Source organism: Acinonyx jubatus, chromosome D1 (genome assembly GCF_027475565.1).
Source record: "Acinonyx jubatus isolate Ajub_Pintada_27869175 chromosome D1, VMU_Ajub_asm_v1.0, whole genome shotgun sequence".
Lineage (NCBI taxonomy): Eukaryota > Metazoa > Chordata > Mammalia > Carnivora > Felidae > Acinonyx > Acinonyx jubatus.
In genome coordinates, this window is record NC_069390.1 from 111,873,598 (window position 1) to 111,890,816 (window position 17,219).

Genomic DNA, 17,219 nt, shown 5'->3' on the forward strand with positions numbered 1-17,219 from the left:
TCCCAGGAAGCAAGAGTGGGGAGGCAGGCAGCCTGAGGTGGACGAGAAAAGCCAGTACAAATACGTGTGATCAAGTTTCCTATGATGGGCATTCTGGGCTCGATTCCAGCTGGACCCCCCTGAGAAGCCAACCCAACCCCGTTTAACTGTTCACATCTCGAAGGGCTGGGAGGCTGGCACACTCCTTCACTTCCCTCCCGCACAGGCGGCTCCTGGATGTCATGTGCCCTGGGAACTAAGCAGAAAGGGTGCCAGAGACATCTCCTACATCTGTTGGTGGGAGCTTAAAACGATGGGAAATTGGAGAAGACTTCTCTGAGAGATGTAACAGCCCAAGGAGGAAGCTTTATAGATTGTGACACTGTAGAAATCTCCAGGTGGCACATGTTGCTAAGAGCCTACGTGACCTTTCTCCGCCTCCTAAGACCCCACTTGGATTGGAGGCAGCAACGCATTCAGCTAAAAGACCAGATGCCGTGGTCTTTATAGCCAGATGGGGCCAGTGTTTCACGTCTTGCCAAAATGCATAAGCAGATTATTGCATGGGCTTCTCGAAATCGACGGGGACCCTCCTTTCTCTGCCGTCCTCCTTCCTGCTCCCTGTGATGCGGACGCAATGGTCGGAGCCTACGCAGCTGCCTGGACCACGGAGCGCTGCACGGAGAGAGAAGTGTCCTGATGTGGATGCTGCCTGCGTCCTCGGGGTGGGGACTTGTCACACAGGTCCTGCCCTTCCCAACCCGGACTTCTGCTATGTGAACGAGAAATAACTTTTATTTTATGAATCATCTGTCACCTTGGGTTCTCGTATGTTCACCCAAATCTTATCCCAACTAATGCATCACACGAAGGGTCTGGAGCACACCCCACCTCCCCGCAGGGAGGGTCATCGGTTCACAAGTCCTGGCCGTGCTCCCAGAGCCTCCCGGCAGCTCTCTGCTCTCTCGTTCTTGAACAGATGGCACAGCACAAAGGATCCAAACATGGGAGAACATTTTCCAGTGTTAAACACAGACACCCAGAAAGAAACTTTGAAGAAACAGAGACAATTCTGGGAGTAAAGGAAGATGTCAAGATAAACTTAAAAATACTATAAGTTCTCAAAAGATAAGCCATATTTTACATCCAAACACCCCTGAAAAATGTGAGAAAAAGAAAAAGTAAAATATTCAGAGAACATTGGAAACTAAAAATATAGCTGAAATAAGAAACATAATTGTTGGGCTGGGAAATAATGTTGACAGAAAACGGTAGTAGATATATTAGGAGCAAAGAGATTCAATCCAAGAGGTCCGATAGATATATGGATTCCAGAACGAGGAAGGAAAATCGGGTTGGAAGAAATTATCAAATAACGTAGGAACGTGCCCTTGAGGTTTTCATAATGACAGGACTGCTTACGCCCAGCAATGTTAACGCAAAAAAAGAAAAGAGAAAAAAAGAAAAAAGGAACACCCCATCAAAAGACATCATTATGAAATTTTAGGATATCTGCATAAAGAGAATATTTCCAACATTTTTCAGAAGCAAAAATATCCAGAATCAGAACAAAAGACTCCCCAGCAACCATAGCACATTCTAGAAAACAAGGGACGACTACCTTCCACGTTCTAAAGAAAATTTATTTCAGCCTGAAATTCTACGGACACACCCTCGATCAAGTGTCAGGATGGAATGAGGGACATCCTGAGGCATGAAAAGATTCCAAACATTCATTTTCCTTGCACTCTTTCTTAGACCAACCACCCCCATCTCGCTTGGCTGTCTACACATGTATTTGCTCCCATCGGCCAGATTTCCTGCGCTTCATTTCTGCTGTGCTACCTGCTTCCTATGGCCTCCCTCCACACATCCTCTCTGGGGTTCAAATCCTACCCATTCTTCAAGATGCAGCGGAAGCCCCACCTGCCTGTTGCGGCCAGGACCTCCATTAACAGCGACCCACTCCCCCTACCCTTCTCAAGCTCTGGAATCTTCCCTGTACATTTTGCCACTTGCCTGTGTCTGGCATTCACGTCTGTGTATGTCTGAATTCTCCAACAAGATTGGAACAGTATCTGCTTCATGCTTCCATTTATGGTGACAGGCAAATACAGGTGCCCAACGAACATGTGAAGTTTGTCCTAGTTATTAGCATAATCTGATTCCTGAGTCCCGTGTCCTTTCACGACCCCTTTCTATCCAAGATATTCAGAAGGTTCGTTCAAAAGAAAATTATAAACTCTCAAAAATTTCGAACATAGGAAAACCTCCCAACTTCACAAGGACAAAAGTCACTTGGAGGCCGACTTGGTGTTCTATTCAATTCAGTAACGAGCAATGATTGTGTTTACTAAAAAAAAAAAAAAAAACTGCAGATCATGATTGCAAAATCAAGTCAACCTAAGGGGAAAAAAAAAGCATATCATGACACACTTCATGGCAAGTGGTCCTTGCCTGTTACGAATTAAATAACGATACAAGCCAATTCATGCCACGTCTCACTGTTGTTTTCTAAATTCTGTGGCAACAGAGACAGGCTTCAACTGAAAAGAGAGAGGAATGAAGAGCCTTCTGCTTCTGTTTTTGCTCTGTGTAACGTTTTGCTCCGCGTTTCCTACAGCCCGAAAGATGGACCCTGAGGAGACCATGCACCTGGCACAGGTACTGTCTCCATAAATGTTGATGTCGGCTATCTGTAAAAAATGAATTGTACCGATTGTCTTGGAACCTAAAAAGACAGCAAATTCCTCCAAAAGATTCCTGTACTTTCCCCCAGCTCCAAGGACACCAAGTAACCGTGTGCGGGGTGGCATGGGGGTGGGGAAGGAGATTTGCCACCATTTCTCATGACGGTTCCAAGTAAAGACAGAGGCAGGAGCAAGAGGGTGGCCCTGGGAGAAATGGACATCTCTGTACAACCAGGGGGGGCCCAGCTCTAACTCTAGACCGCTTACCCCCATATGCATGAAAGAGACATTGCCTTGGACATTCCCTCTAAAGATCAGTCCTGTGAATTTGCCATGTTTGGTTAAAGTAATTAAATTTGCCAAATGAAAAGCCATGTATCTCTTCTAGAATTTGTCCCAAGGAAACAAAATTTATAGGGAGTATAAATGAAAGTAACAGCAGAAATGGGTAAGATGTGTGGTCATTTACCACGTAGAAGAAGCTGATCGTCCTCTGTGGAGATTTGGAGCATGACAGGCTGTGTGCTTTGGAAGGTTCTGGTCTCACACAGCTCGGCCACTTCTTGAAAATTGAAAACACAGGGTGACTCTCTCCTTCCTTCCTTTCTTCTTTCCCCGTCTGGCTCCTTCCTTCCCTGGCTCCTTATTTCTTTCTCCCCCCACCCCCACCACTGCCCAAAAGGGTTTCAGGCAATTTTGTTTTATCCTGAGATACAGATCTGCTGTCTTGTAGTCTGTGCCTTTTTTTTTCTTTTTTTGTCCCTTTGGCCAGGCATATCTCAACCAGTTCTACTCTCTTGAAATAGAAGGGAGTCATCTTGTTCAAAGCAAGAACAGGACTCTCATAGATGGCAAAATTCGGGAAATGCAAGCATTTTTTGGATTGACAGTGACTGGACAGCTGGACTCAAACACTCTTGCAATCATGACGACACCCAGGTGTGGCGTGCCTGATGTGGGTCAGTATGGCTACACTCTCCCGGGGTGGAGGAGACACAACCTCACATACAGGTAATGACTCCGCCAACTCACTTCCCCCTAAGCCAAGACCTTGGGGTATAATCTGCGAGGAACAATAACAATACGAGTTGATTCTACCAAGCACCTGCTAGGTGCATGGCCCTTCCCAGATCTCACTTATAGCAATTGTCCCCACAAAACTGGGACGTCGGCACCACTCTGAGGACCACCTCAAACAGAGACACTGAAACAGAAGGTTGTTTGCCATAGTCGGTCTTAGCAGCAGACTGGCTCTGACAGATTTGCTTTTGTCTCTGGCTCGGCTGCTTCCTCGGCGGGACCAGAAGCACCGCCATCTGGTTGCAGATGGCTGAAGGTGCAGGTGGAGTATGATCAGCAGAGAATGGGAGGAGCCTGGGGCACAGCCAGTTCATGTCACGGACACAGGTGGGTTAGAGCCTTCGGGTTTCAGATGGACCCCGGTGTGAAGTACGGAGTTTGCCCTCAGGCATGTCGAGGAAAGGGGGCTGGTCATTGGCAGGAAGAGGACGAAGCGTGCTTCTGACATGAGTCAGTGGCCTTGACTTTGCTCTAGGGCCCTCTTGATAGACCCTAGAGAGGATTAGTTCTTCCTTCACTGTATTGGGTCTTAGGAATTAAAATAAAACTAGGTTTGGCAAGATAGGGAGTATAAACAAGAGGAAAATCTTTTTCTGAGTGAGTAATTCTTTAAGGCTCTCAAGGGAGACTCTTGAGACACATGCTCAAGGCTGATTTCCACAGGCATCTGAGAAAACAAACCTCCAATCTGTTTAAAATGTTTGCGTAATACACCCATGTCCACAGCAAGCACAGACATGACATTAATGCTCTCCCACTTGGGAGGTGATCTTAAGGACGTCATTTAACCTCTTTGAGCCTCATTTGTAAAGTGCCAGAAGACTAGCTGATCAATAGGGCAGATGGGAGGACTGGGTTGTATAGCTTTTGTGAAAGTAGAAAAGTATGATACATGTGCAACAATAGCACACTACTAGAAGTCACTGCAGCATACAATCGATAAGAAATGATTTTCTTTGTGTCTGTGTGTGCCTATGTGCACGTGTAACCAATTGGTCTATTTTTGAAATTTTTAAGAATCGTAAACTACACTCCAGATATGTCACGAGCAGACGTGGACGAGGCTATCAGGAATGGCCTAGAAGTGTGGAGCAGGGTTACTCCACTAACATTCACCAAGACTTCCAGGGGGATCGCAGACATCATGATTGCCTTTAGGACCCGAGGTAAGGGTACAGCAGACAGAAAAGTATGCCTATTTTCATCTCTGGAGATTTGAAGAGGCTGACCTTCTCCCCTGTGAATTGTGTCTCAGTCCACGGTCGGTGTCCTCGTTACTTCGACGGCCCCTTGGGGGTCCTCGGCCACGCCTTCCCGCCCGGGTTGGGTCTGGGTGGAGACACTCACTTTGATGAGGATGAAAACTGGACCAAGGATGGAGCAGGTGAGTCCCATCTTCTTCCTGAACAAAAATTTTATCGTTCCGCACAATCCCTGGAACGAATAGCTGTGCAATTAGTTGCTTTTTACTTCTCAATTCCACCCCCTCCCACCCCAGTTTCCCATATTCCAAGATGACATCGATGAAAGTATTCAGTGTCCTTTCAGACAGTTGTGCTTGTACAGGTCAGAGCCTCATCCACACAACACCCTCCCAAAGTTGCTCATCCTGCTGTGATCAGCGAGCACATTCTTCTTGTGCTCGTACATCCATTCATACACCCACAATGCCTGAAGGTCCACTGTGTGCCTGGAACTGTGCAAGGCATCGGATGGACCACAAAGTTGTACTAGAAAGTTTCTAGCCCTTCAGAGGTCATGATGTTGTGTGGTGCGAGGCCAAGACCACATAACCACCCCACAAGGCACAGTGTGCTGTGTGTTATATCGATAGTAGAAGTCATCTGTGGCTTCCAGATTGAAGAAGACTCTAGGGAGGTGGTCATCTTGAGTTAGTCATCGAAGGATGGTGCGTGAGTTCATGGCCTGTACAAGGTCTATTTAAAAGCATGAACTTCCTCTTCTAACACTTGCCCACCTGCGAAGGAAGTTGACCCTAATCTTTACATTCAAACTATTCCTTCAGAGCAACTGTGTTGGTTTTATTTCTTTTAAACACCTGCCTGGTACTAAAATAAGAAATATTTTATTACTTTTCAAACAAACACTAAAACTTTACTGCAGAAAACGTGCGTGCATCCGACAAAGGAGTAGGTCTCCATAAACTCTCCGATTCTCCCCGTTGTTTTCTGTCATTGACTCCAGTCGCCTTGGGTCTGGTGTCTGGTTTCCAGGGTCCCAGGAGAGCAAGGCTATGGCTCTCTTTATATGTGGTATACAAGATCACAGTTCAGTCCTGACCAAGTAACTCCAGATAGTCTGTGGGTCAATTTCATAGTTTGTTCAAATCAGCACGTGATAGATGCTCCACACGTTTGGTAAATGAAGTCAATCAAAAATCCCTTACTCCACACCCACTATGATACAAATGGAGTAAATGTTAGTGTGCAAGACCCTGTCCTTCAGGGGTTACAGTCTAGGGGACACACACTGTCAACTGGCAATTAAAATCAGTCTGACCAACACTGGGATAGAAGAAACAATGGCAAGGTAGTAGGAGCATGTAAAAGAAATTTGAACCCAAACACAGAGGTCAGGGGAGGAAGTGATACCAAGCCTGCATTGAAGGCTAAGCAGGAACTCAGAAAGCAAAGTGGCATAGAGAGTGTTCTGGACAGAATAACCCAACCAACTCATGTACCAGGATTGTGGCAGAAGGCCAGGCTGAAATGGTGAATGGGACACAGACAACATAGTGTCTGAAAAACCAGGAGAAAGGTTTGGAATTCATTGAGATGACCTGAGTGTGAGTTATCTTTTCAATGAGTCACTTGTCCCGTCTTGTCCAAAAGCATACCCAGTGACACTGCCAGCCAGACAAGAGGCGCCAGCAAAGGCCAGAGCACAAAAGCATGAAGGACCATAAGAGAATTCTTGACTGGTCCAGGTTTGTTTTGTGCAAACATCATTGGACAAGGCTCCATCATAGAAGGCTCAGCCTTTTCTTTAGGATCCATAGGCTTGATTGCAAGTCCAAGGACAGTGTTATCTTTAGAACCTTACAGACCAGTGGGAGAGACAGCAGGATAAAAAGGCAGTTTCACCATGCATGGCGAGCCCTCTAGTATGGGGAAGTACGGGGGATGGGGGGCGATGCATTGTGCAGGAGCTCATCTAAACATTCTTTCATGCAAACACCTGGAGATCCAGCAACCATGATTAAGCACCTGCTACTGATAGGTAGTTTAGTAACCACCAGGAGTAAAAGGCTGTTAAGACACAGTCCCTGTACTGAAAGGTTGCTTCATGCAGTCCCGTACGTGCTACGACACAATTAAACACTGAGTCTATGGAAACACTGGATAGTAGGTGAAGGGATAAGAGAAACCTCATGAAGGAGATGATTGTAGTGGGGCTTCCTGAGCAACAAATAGGAGAGCTAGGCAAACAGAGGATGGGGGAGATAATATTCTGGGTAGACAGAATGTAGATGGTAAAATACAGAGATTAGAAGAAACATGCCCGGGTGGCTCAGTCGGTTAAGCATGTGACTCTAGATTTCAGCTCAGGTCGTGATCTCATGGATCATGATTGAGCCCCATGGCCCCCCTCCAAGTAAACATTTAAATAACTTTTAAAAATAAGGACTATGGCACAAATGAGACATGCAAATGATTCAGTATGGTTAGCTCATGAAATATGAAATAAAATGTGAGGCTGGAAAAAAGGCAGGGACTAGATCATAAATGGCCATTTAAGATCTTTGGACTTGATCCAACAGCAGCAGGGAACCTCTGAAGGATACAAGTAGGAGATACGTGATCCCATACAGTGCAGCCCAGCAACAACCAAAAACTGGTGGCTTCTGTTTTTTTTAGTTTATTTATTTATTTTGTGACAGAGAGTGTGCGTGTGTGCACATGGTGGGAGGAGAAGGGAGAAGGGTAGGGAGAGAATCTCAAGCAGGTTCCGTGCTGTCAATGCGGAGCCCAAGGTGGGTCTTGAACCCAACTGAGAAGTCATGATCTGAGCCGAAATCAAGAGTTAGATGCTTAACTGACTGAGCCACCAGGCGCCCCTCTATTTTCTACATAGGGTCCATTTCTGATACTCCTGCTTCCTGCCATGTACTTGCTCTGGGTCATATCTCTCCATGATATGACTAATACCAATTACTCATATGGAAATATTTCCCAGATACATCATGGTGCATATGAGAATTATCCCCGCAATGGCAAGCCTTTTCTTCTTTCCCCTCAGTTACTTCCTAGTCTCAGATGTAACCCTTCTCCTTTTGGTTGACCCATAGACCTATGTTTTTCCTGTTTTTGTTAAGGATTCAACTTATTTCTTGTGGCGGCTCATGAATTTGGCCACGCACTGGGGCTCTCGCACTCCAATGATCAGACAGCTTTGATGTTCCCAAATTATGTCTCCCTGGATCCTAACAAATACCCGCTTTCTCAGGATGATATCAACGGAATCCAATCCATCTATGGTGAGCAACATCATAAATCTGAATATACGTGAACTAAATAGGAAGCTTTCCAGAAGGGAAGTGAAAAAATCACTTCTTGAAATATCACCATGAAGAAAATACTTGAGTAAGATCCTTCTGTAGGTATTTCCACACGCCTTCTTAATTCACTGTGGTGTTTCTTTTCTCATCAAAGGGAGTCTACCCAAGGCATCTGCTAAGCCAAAGGGACCCACTGTCCCCCATGCCTGTGACCCTGATTTGACTTTTGATGCTATCACCACTTTGCGCAGAGAAGTAATGTTCTTTAAAGGCAGGTAAACCCTTTCCCTTAAACACCTCAACTTCCTGTGAATATTTTTCTTTCCAAGAGATTTGGGGATGAAGACAGAATCACAGATAGTGAGGACACATTCCTCCTCCTTTACATTTTATAACCGCCCGTAGCACTTGAATGTTTTATGATGTGTATGTGTCTCTTGCTTGTTTGGTAAGTTAATTTTTAAGTGTTCGTAAGCATTTTTTTTTCATTGCCATTGTATAAGAAGGTGTGGTAGAGTCACTTCCAGAGACTTCTTAGCTCAAATAGTACACCAGTCTCAGCGGTGCTGAAGCTGACCTATACCATTTCAAGAGCCAATCGTTAAATTTTGGGGACTTTTGCAAACCACTTCACCTCACTTTGGTAGCTTGAAACTTCCAATGGTTGGAGTATTTACCCCCTGGAAATCACCAAATGATAAAAATTAGGTCTTTTTCCTACTTAGGGAGGCAGTTGTTCACACTGTCTGAGTAGACCATTCCTTAATGTTGCCTCAATGTGGTGGCTATAGTAGGATATCTCTCTTCTCTTCTCTTCTCTTCTCTTCTCTTCTCTTCTCTTCTCTTCTCTTCTCTTCTCTTCTCTCTCTCTCTCTCTCTCTCTCTCTCTCTCTCTCTCTCTCTATCTCTCCGTGCTTAACTTACTGGACTTGAATTGCAACACAGTAAGTCAGCTGTGTGTACCGTGACTGTATTTCCGGACCAAGCATTGGGACATAGACCATCTCACAAGGGTATGGGCACAATGGCAGAGTATCTGAGATCTGTCAGCCTCCACCCACGACTACACAGCACTCAGATGACATGCTCCTCACAGCAGAAGCTGCGGCCACCTGGGGGTCTCAGGGAGGGATCACCAGTGTGGGAAGGGAAACAGAATGTCAGGGCTTTGTGGGTCTCCTTCGTAGACTCAGAGCCTTACAGCCAGAGGGGAACATCTGAGAAAATACTATAGCATGCACTGATAACATTTCTTCATTCTAGCAAACATCAGACCCATGAGTTCCTCTTAGAATGCTTGGTGTTGCCTTCAAATCTTGAGTATTGCTGCTTTGGCAAAAATGAGGCCATTGATCTCTCAGAATTGACATTTCTGTGGGTAGGTTGCTACTCTAAGCACCCAGGAGAGTGGGCACAAAGGCATGTCCTGACCTTGACCGTCCAAAGGGTAGAACTACTGAGCCCACACCCACCTAAATTTGCTGAGGAAAATTGTGTTCATGCTCTAAATTACCTGACGAGAATGCTAGCCAGTTAAATAAGAGACCAGCCTAGGTTTACAGTGTTTTCACTGCAGTATAGGCTGCATGTGTAAAGTGGTTTTGTTTCACACAGGCACGTATGGAGGATCTATTATGACATCACTGACGTTGAATTTGAACTAATCTCTTCGTTCTGGCCATTGCTGCCAACAGATATTCAAGCTGCATATGAGAACCCCAAAGATAAGATTCTAGTTTTTAAAGGTAACGTTGCCCATCACAGTTTGTGTCTCTGGATGCCTGAACTGGTCAGTGGCTTTTCTGGTACCAGGAACATAATAGTCATGCACGGGCCAAAGGGAGAGTGCTTCTGCCGTGACGTTGGGTTCCTGTTGTAAAGAAAAACTACCCAGGGGTTCTCGGTGACTGTGAAGACAAACGTCATCCCAATTGCACGGGAGCTAAAAGAAACCTGCATGATAAAAACTAAAAGCTATCTTTTTTCTACCAAATGAAGGTAACCCACTTCCCTTTTATATTCCCTTTCCACTACAGTCGCCAGATTTGGCAAATAACAGCACAAGATTACTTGAATTTCAGATAAAACACATAATGTTTTTAGTAGAAGTATGTCCCTTGCAGTATTTTGAATATACTTTTACCAAAAATTAGTCACTGTTTTTTAAAAAAAAATTTTTTTAACATTTATTTATTTTTGAGGGACAGAGTGCTAGTTGAGGAGGGGCAGAGAGAGGAGACACAGAATCCAAAACAGGCTCCAGGTGCTGAGCAAGATGTCAGCATAGAGCCCAACATGGGGCTCAAACCCACGAACCGTGAGATCCTGACCTGAGCCGAAGTCGGACGCTTAACCGACTGAGCCACCCAGGCGCCCCCAATTAGTCGCTGTTTATTTGCAATTCAAATTTAACTGGAATCTTATATTTAATTCAGCATTGCTACTTTTCATCTGGATTTCATCAGATTACTTGCCTTTGAGAATCCTTGGAGGTTGAAATTTAGGAGAACATGTGCAAACATAGTTGTCAGAGAAATGATCAATACAGTGAAACCAGTTGACATGCACACTCGCGTGCACGAACACTATTAACTGTAGATGGATGTTATTTGTGTAAAACTAACGATAAAAGCAGCTCATGAAAGCAGTAAGAATAAATGGAGACATAAGATCACTAAATCTCTAGGCATTGAGTCTGAGAGATGACACATTCATTATTTTCAAACTGCTTTAGACATCTCTTTTTCCCTCTAGGAAATGCATAAGATAATCACGTTCTCTCTTCCTAGATGACAACTTCTGGATGATCAGAGGATATGCAGTCTTGCCAGATTATCCCAAATCGATCCATACACTTGGCTTCCCAAGACATGTGAAGAAAATCGATGCGGCTGTCTGTGACCACAGCCTAAGAAAAACCTACTTCTTTGTGGGCATCTGGTGCTGGAGGTCAGTTTACAGACAATCAACCCCTTCATTTCATTCTGCAGAAAAATATCCACATAGCCTCACTTTAACACAGGCAGAAATAGAACTCACCTAGAGGCTTCTTAAAGCCAATTATGTGGGTGGATGACATTCACCAAAAGAGTGTGTCAGTGAGTCCGAAGATCTTTCTCCAACTTAAAAAATAAATAAATAAAGATAAGATGAAATAATAAAGCTTGTGAAGCCAACCAAATTGCCAATAACACAAACATATCTAGTGAAAACCTGTGAATGCTCCAAGCTGAGTCCTTACTTGGTTTTTTTGTTTGTTGGTTTTTTTGTTTTGTTTTAATTCCGGCTTCCACACATCACCCTGTGCACACCACAGCAGGTGCAATCCTTAATCCCCGTCACCTCTTCTCCCATCCCCCACCCACCGCCCCTCCCCTGGTGACCACCAGTGTGTTCTCTGTAGTTATGAGTCTGGTTCTTGTGGGCCCATACTTTGATTTAATAGTTCCCCAGGACAGCATCATTCTGCCTAATGATGTGGCTTTTATCCCTCATCTTTTCTTGTTTTCAAGACAATACAAAAGATTCAGCCAAACATAATTTTTGATATATTTTTAATTATAATTATTTTCAGAAAGAGAGAGAGAGAGAGCTGGGGAGGGACAGAGAGAGAGAGAGAGAGAGAGAGAGAATCTGAAGCAGTCTCCATCCTCAGCACAGAGCCCGATGTGGGGCTCAATCCCACCACCCTGGCTGGGATCAGGACCTGAGACGAAATCAAGAGTCAGATGCTCAACCAACTGAGCCACCCAGGCGCCCCAACATGTTTTTAATTATTTTCATTGTAATTAGTTATTGTAGTTATTTTAATTATTGACCTGATAGTTTTCCTCTCCTAGAGGCTACTTCCTCTCCACATCCCAATTTGAGTCCAAGCAGTGAAGGATTAAGTCCTCCCCACCAAGCAAAGATCCCCTGTCAACCTTTCAAACCCATGCATCCAGGTTTGATGAAGCGACCCAAACCATGGACAGAGGGTACCCACGGAGGGTGGTGAAGCACTTCCCAGGAATTGGTCTCCGAGTTGATGCCGCCTTCCAGTATAAAGGTAAGCATCAATGCCTAACTTTTAGGATACTTGGAAGACTTTACTGGCTGTGAAAGAAGGTAGCACAGAAACGTAGGTGTTTCCATTTTAATGTAATTTTACTATTCTTTTTTTAAATTTTTTTAACGTTTATTTATTTTTGAGAGAGAGAGAGAAAGAGAGAGAGAGAGAGAGAGAGAGAGAGAGGTCACGAGTGGGGGAGGGGCAGAGAGAAAGGAAGACACAGAATCCGAAGCAGGCTCTAGGCCCTGAGCTGTCAGCACAGAGCCCGATGCAGGGCTTGAACTCATGAACCATGAAATCATGACCTAAGCCAAAGTCAGATACCGACCAAGCCCCCCAGGTGCCCTGTAATTTTACTATTCTGGAACGCATGTAATAATAAACTCTAACCAGGCAGACATTCTCACAAACTGAATTAGTAAGTCCTAAATGATATTCTCTATTATACTATTTCAAATCTATGCATACAGTACCAAAATTAACTTTACTTACCATTGATCCCAGATAGTCGCTAAAAGACACCCCCTGAAGAGTTTGAAAAGCTCTAGGTGTTAAAAATGACTAAGCACATGCACTGAACAGTGACTCTCAAACCATTTAGTGCATAGTTTAATGTGCACACTTGGGGTTTGTGTGAGAAACTACAAATTCTTCAGAGTTTCCGAAAAAGATCTAGAATTGCGGGTAAGATCCAGAAATCTACAGTTTTAAATGAACCTCGCACAATTTAATGTACCATTGTAGCTGGTATATCTTCAGACTTTGACGATGAACAATAACCTAGAACGTGGAGTGAGCAGGAGTCTACATTTTTTCTGAGTGACACTATCTTTTATTGCAGATAAATCTAACATAAAACCTTAATACTTAAAACGGAGCAGAATGACTCGAGGGAAATGAGGATGTAGGGCCCAAGGCCATGTCCACAGGATATGTGGCTCGCTAAGACACTGTTTTGAAACCTAGTTTGAGAACCTTTGGCATGAACCACAGTCTGGCTAGAAAGGTGGTAACTCCCTTGACATTCATGTTTCATACCTTGGCGTCTTCCTTGGGAAAATAAAAATAACGTTTTTCATGAGACAGCAGTAAAATAAAATATATCTCTATTATTGTAGAAGGTTCTTTTCTCTCCATAATATCCAATTATTTTATTCTATACCCATTCAATTAAAAAGTTTGGAACCATTATATAGTTGTACAAGGTAACATATGATCCCCTCTCTCTAGGATTCTTCTATTTCTTCCGTGGATCAAAGCAGTTTGAATATGACCCTAAGGCAAAGAACATTACCAGAATGTTGAAAACCAATACTTGGTTTCAGTGCAAAGAACCATTAAACTCATCATCTGATTTTAGTGTCAGTGAGGAAGAAGTACACTCCGGAGGAGTAGAGATGTTTTATCGTACGAATGTAAACTTGCTTATTTTCAGTATTGTTCATGTGCTAAAAATATATATACAGTTATCAATAAATTCATAGACCTAAAATAAACCTCAAGAGGTCTTTTCGTCTGAACTCTGCTTCACAGTGGAATAGAACTGTTGTTGAAAGTAAGCTGCCCAACCTGGTTCTAAATATCTATTGCATAAAGACTCAACACATACTTTGAGCTGCCTCTTTTTACAGGAAGTTATGATGTATAAGCAAAACTCGCACTGTATCGTAAGCCTACTTTGTGTTTGTGGACTTGGATAAGTAAGCCATGTGTCTTATAATAACTAAATCCTACAGACATTTATTAAACCAATCTTTAGCATCCTATTTTGTCTGGACCTTTGCAGTTGGAGAAGCCGCATAAACTGCAACCCTCGTCTGTACCCATGCTCTGAACCCACTGAGAAGTAACGTTCAATCCTAAGAGCAAAATGGCACCTTTTTTACAGAAAGAACATATGTTAGCAACTGTAACTGTGGGCAAGCTAGCTTTCTAATATCAAATTCTAGAATAAGACATACTTAGACTCAAGTCATGGGAAGAACTGGAAAGAAGCACATCCCCACAAGAATGTGAGCCCTCTATAGGCTGCATGGAGCCCAAAGAGAAAGAAAGAGGATGGAGCCACATGTGCCCAGTTGTTGCCCCCAAATTCACTAATAAATAAGTTATTCCACCTGCCAAAGAGGAGTGATCGCCTAGAGAAACCCAGGAGGTGTTACACAACAGGTGCTCCCCCAACAATTAGGAAACTAGTAGAAGCAGGAAAGTGGTGTTCCAGCCAACCACCCAAGCATAGGCCATTGCATTTAACCATTCCTTAGAGAGCTTAAAATCAGATTTTACACACACTGATCTCATGTACAAGAAATTTAGAGATTTCCTCCCTATGTTGAAAATATATCTGTCACCTGAGCCTAAACCTGTAAGTGGAAGGCTCCTGTCCTCTCTGCTACACCACTTATTTGTTGAGTTTCTAAATTCTTAATGCTTAGATTTTACCTTTACACCCTCAAAACTAAATGTTTGAATAAGCTCTTAATGAATTTTCTGACCCAGAAGATGAGAGGATGTCAGTTGAATTTGATTCTGATGAGATGACAGATTAAGCAGATACCAGCTGATAGAAAATATGCAGAGAAAATCTCAGGAATTACTACAACCACATTCCACCCCCCAACTTGAGTTCATTGTTCCCAGGTCCCTATTAGAAAAGGATATAGAAAAGAGCTATCACATGCTCAAAATAGAAAGAAAATTTTAAGAAGTACAGCTTAATACCTAGAATATAGTAGATACTAGGCTAGTCTTGGTGAAAACTAGTGCTGGAATAATCAAACATCCATATATACAGACAAAAAGAATCTCAATCCTTACTTCACACAGTTCACAAAAATTAATTCAAAATGAACCATAGATTTCTAGTAGAAACTTAAAGCTTCTAAAACTTCTAGTAGAAATATAAAACTTCTAAAAGAAAAAAGTTTAAAAAAAATTTTTGTGGCCTTAGATTAGGCAGAGATTTTTGGATAGGGCACTAAAGGCATGAGCCATAAAAGAAAACATTTATGAATTAAATTTCATCAATATTTAAAACATTTGCTCTTCCAAAAAATATTAAAAGAATGAAAATTCAAGCCACACACTGGGAGAAAATATTTCCAAAACATGTTTCTGATAAAATACTTGTATCCTGAATATTGAAAGAATTCTTGTAATTCAAAAAGAAGAAGACAAACAGTTCAGTTTTTTAAATGAGCAAAATATTTGCTTTATGAGTGGCAAATAAACACATAAAAAGATGTTCAGTATCTTAATCATTTAGGAAACACTAATTCAAACCACAGTGAGACATCACTACATACCCAACAGAATGGTTCAAATGAAAAAGGCTGAAAATACCAAGTTCTGACAAGAGATAGAGTGACTGGAACTCTCTTGGAGTTAGAATAAAAAGTTGTATAGCCACTTTGGAAACCAGCTGGGCTAATCCTTATGAAGTTAAACATTCACTTACCATGTGACCTAGTGACACCACTCCTAAGTATTTACCCAAGAAAAATGAAAACACAGTCATATAAATGGAAGTACATGAAGTTCATGATTGCTTTATTTATGAGAGCTAAAACTGGAAACAACTCAAGTGTCTATCAGTTGGTAAACGGGTAAACAGTGGTACATCCAGAGAGTGTAAAACTCACATGCAACAACGTGGATGAATCTCAACAGCATTTGGAAAATGAAAGAACCCAGACACAAAAGATTACATATCATATGATTCCGTTTATATGAAAAATTAGAAAAGGCAAAACTGAAAGGATAGAAGCTGATTGCTGCCTGCAGAGGCTGGAAGTAGGGGAAGGGATGAACACAAAGGACCATAAGTGACAGAGATGTTCCATGTCATGAATATGGTGGTGGTGACACTATGGAGCATATTTTTAGACACTCAGCATAAAATTAGTGAATTTTATTATATGTTAATTGTGCTTCAGTATCACTGATTTAAAAGACTGGTGCAGGGGCTGGCACCTGGGTGGCTCAGTTGGTTAAGCTTGGTTAAGCATCCAACTTCAGTGCAGGTCATGATCTCATGGTTCACGAGTTCGAGGCCTACATCAGGTTCTGTGCTGACAGCTCAAAGCCTGGAGACTGTTTCGAATTCTCCCTCTCTCTCTCTCTCTCCCTCTCTCTCTCTCTCTCTCTGCCTCTACCCCACTCATGCTCTGTCTCTTCCTTTCTGAAAAATAAATAAAAGTTAAAAAAATTTAAGAATGGTGTGGCATACTGCTTAGTGGAATCTCTTAGTGGATGTTGGTCAAGCTTGTTTTGTGTCCTTGCATCTATTCTCAGATCAGTGATATATTATTTGTTATATTATATGTGTTATATATGTTATATTATATATATGTTATATGTATGTTATATATAAAGTATAATATTATATATTATATATTACATTATAGATCCCATGATATTATAATTTGGGAATCATCAGATTTGCTTGTAGGCACTTTCTTCTTGATTTTCAAGAAAAATATTGGTCCACAGGTGAGAACAAGACACAACTATAAAAATAATCCTATTTTAAACCCAACAGAATATCTAAAAGTACAGTTTTCCAAGGAATATATGTGACTATTAGAATTATATTAAACATTTATAAGAATAATCCAGAGGTCAGATGATATCACTCAGTCTTTGAAATTTAAATAAACTTGACTTCCAAACTCCTATGGGGATTCTAAGACCATCCAACAAGCAACTGGGGAGAAATCATTCTAATTCTTACTGTCCCTTGGCCAAGCCACTTCTGGGCACCCGCCCCTGCTCCTCTGCCTGACCCCTGCCCTGTTGTGCTCCATGAGGAACCCACAATTCTATTATTTTTTCTTTTAAGATGTAAAGCAGTGAAGCTGTAACTTTGTTTTATTGTCTCTTAAAGATGCCATTAGGGCCT

At 42.5% G+C, this 17,219-nt stretch overlaps 1 protein-coding gene across 1 annotated transcript; it reads left to right on the forward strand.

The window, feature by feature from the left end:
* Positions 1 to 225: 225 nt before the first annotated feature.
* On the forward strand, positions 226 to 14,093 carry MMP27 (matrix metallopeptidase 27). Its single transcript, XM_015073913.3, has 10 exons — positions 226 to 2,643; positions 3,442 to 3,680; positions 4,767 to 4,915; positions 5,005 to 5,133; positions 8,086 to 8,247; positions 8,423 to 8,543; positions 9,883 to 10,013; positions 11,058 to 11,217; positions 12,213 to 12,316; positions 13,550 to 14,093. The coding sequence occupies exons 1-10, from the start codon at positions 2,542 to 2,544 to the stop codon at positions 13,801 to 13,803; spliced, it is 1,551 nt and encodes a 516-aa protein (XP_014929399.2). The 5' UTR covers positions 226 to 2,541; the 3' UTR covers positions 13,804 to 14,093.
* The last annotated feature ends 3,126 nt before the right edge of the window (positions 14,094 to 17,219 follow it).